This window comes from Agrilus planipennis, unplaced genomic scaffold (assembly GCF_000699045.2).
Source record: "Agrilus planipennis isolate EAB-ADULT unplaced genomic scaffold, Apla_2.0 scaffold44, whole genome shotgun sequence".
Classification (NCBI taxonomy): Eukaryota; Metazoa; Arthropoda; class Insecta; order Coleoptera; family Buprestidae; genus Agrilus; species Agrilus planipennis.
The window spans coordinates 204,531-206,824 of record NW_020438939.1 but is presented as its reverse complement, the minus strand read 5'-3'; the positions used below and the strand labels follow the sequence as shown (position 1 = coordinate 206,824).

General features: G+C 33.0%; 1 protein-coding gene across 1 annotated transcript in view; it reads right to left on the bottom strand.

Moving 5' to 3' along the window:
- Nucleotides 1-2,294, bottom strand: part of LOC108733539 (myrosinase 1-like) — a 5,730-nt gene extending 3,436 nt beyond the window's left edge. The window contains exons 1-4 of the mRNA XM_018464722.1: nucleotides 2,192-2,294; nucleotides 2,037-2,134; nucleotides 1,297-1,872; nucleotides 1,110-1,204 (exon numbers count right to left, since the gene is read on the bottom strand). Of these exons, the coding sequence (XP_018320224.1) occupies nucleotides 1,110-1,204; nucleotides 1,297-1,872; nucleotides 2,037-2,134; nucleotides 2,192-2,244 (822 nt within the window). The 5' untranslated portion in view covers nucleotides 2,245-2,294. The remainder of the gene's footprint in view (nucleotides 1-1,109; nucleotides 1,205-1,296; nucleotides 1,873-2,036; nucleotides 2,135-2,191) is intronic.

Sequence of the window (2,294 nt, the reverse complement as noted above, 5' to 3'; positions counted from 1 at the left end):
GATGGTGTATGTCTATCTCTTAGGGATAACCCACAATAACCATTTTTTATCCTTTACTTTTTACGAGAAATAATGGCTTATTTACGAAGCGATTTTAAGCAATACAGCATTAATCCTTATCCAATTAAGTACTTTTAAATACATTGTGCATTTAATATAGATCAATATGGCCCTTTACAGCATGTAATTTAAACGAATATTTTCGAAGATATTACAGACTTAAAATGCAGGGACATAGCGATTGCGGCGGTACCGGCCGATTTGTATTGTCTAATGACAAAAAAACTGTGAATGTTGTATATAAAGACATTCTATAGTATATTTACTAACAGCATTGCACCCGTGCGAAGCACAGTGTACAAATAATACCATTAAACTAATTCCTTAACCCCCATCCCGGTATGTTTGAAGAAGTTTCACTTCAGTAACGTGTTGTATAATAACACGTTGTATTTTTTTTAATTTTAAATTCCTTTCTATTAATACTAATTTAGACTTATCTTTGGATAGTTGCTCAACTGTAAATTATTAATAGAAATTGGTTACAATTCGGATCAAATTAAGGTATCCTATCAGTTTTCCTATAAATAGATAACAAAATCGAGATTGGATAATATGATTAAACTCGACTCCAGTAAACATATACTTGGCATTGCTTTTAGTGATAATGACGTATTTATTAATCTATTTTTTTCGGAATATAATGCTATTAATAAAAATAGGAAAGAACTTTTAAAATATCAATAGTGCTTGTTATGTGATGTAAAATAACAGAACTTGTATTATTCTGAACGAAAATTGTCACCTTAGATAATTAATTACCCGACTTTTCCCTGTATGAACCCTGTAAGAGCTTTTCAGCGACCAATAGAACAGTTTTATTAATAAAAAATTGAATAAAAAGCATTTTATTCCTATTTTACGTTTTGCATTTTTAAGGCCGATTTTACACTTGTAATTGAAACAGAGAATTATTAATTCAATTTATTGTACTCTGTTTCGTAAACCCCCTAGAAATGTTTCAAAAGTTCATAAGCAGTGATATGCGCGAGAAGAGAATCCCAAGATCAAAACTAATTAATAAGATATGTATTTGTATATTAGTATACCTTAAATTGCAGAAAACGGTTGGCTGCCTCGATATCCTCTACAGACGTGGTATTAGGCAAGTACCATCTACTGCTGAGTGCGATACCAAGAGAACCTATTAAACAGATGAATGATCAATTTTGACCAAGAGGCTAAACCGATTCTAATTCTGTAATATTATATATTGAAATTTTACTAAAATGTTACCTCTTTGAGTGGTTTTAAAGGATTCATTGTAAAGATGGTAGGCTGATGCATGCGCCAAAAGAACATGATGCGAACAAAGATAATCTCCAATGCCATCAGCTTTCACTTCTATCGGGGCAAATTCGAGTGCTCCATAAGCTTCGCAAAACAAATCCGGTTCATTAAACGTGATCCAGTATCTTACCCTGTCACCAAAATTTTCAAAAGCGACATTGGCATAATCCGTAAAATAGTCAACTATATTAACGTTAGACCATCCTCCCAACTTTTGGAGAATTTGCGGCAGATCCCAATGGTATAAGGTAACCATCGGAGTAATGCCATTATTCAGGAGAGCATCAATGAGAAAATTGTAATAACGGACAGCGTCATCGTTAATTTCATGGGAAAACCCATTAGGAAGTAGTCGGGACCATGATATAGAAAATCGATAGTAATCTACTCCCAAGTCTCTTAATATGGCTACGTCATCTTCAACGTGATGGTAAGTATCGCATGAAATATCGGCGTTACTACCGTCCGCTATTCGGTCAGGGTAATTATGAGTAAGGTAGTCCCAAATATTTTCCCCTTTACCTATAAAACAAATTTTACTTAATGGGAAAGGGGATTTAACACAACAACAGCAACAAGTTTATTTTGTAAAGAATGAAATGAAAATTAGATAAGATACAATCAAAATTTAATGGATTTAAGTGAGAAGTGATTATGTATGTATGATAATGATTTACTTCAAGTACCATTTACATTCCAGGCTCCTTCTGTTTGATAAGCCGATGTTGCTGTGCCGAATAGAAAATCTTCAGGAAATTCATCACTGCTGAGTTCTAAATTCTGACTACAACAAATGCTTTTTAACATCAATAATCAAATTACATAACTTATAGCAACTTACCCCTTAGCAAATGACAACAAACATACACAAACAAGTGGAACAAGTACTGCCATTTTGAGAAGTATGCACACAATACTATACTGCAAGTATTTAATAAGTTTTG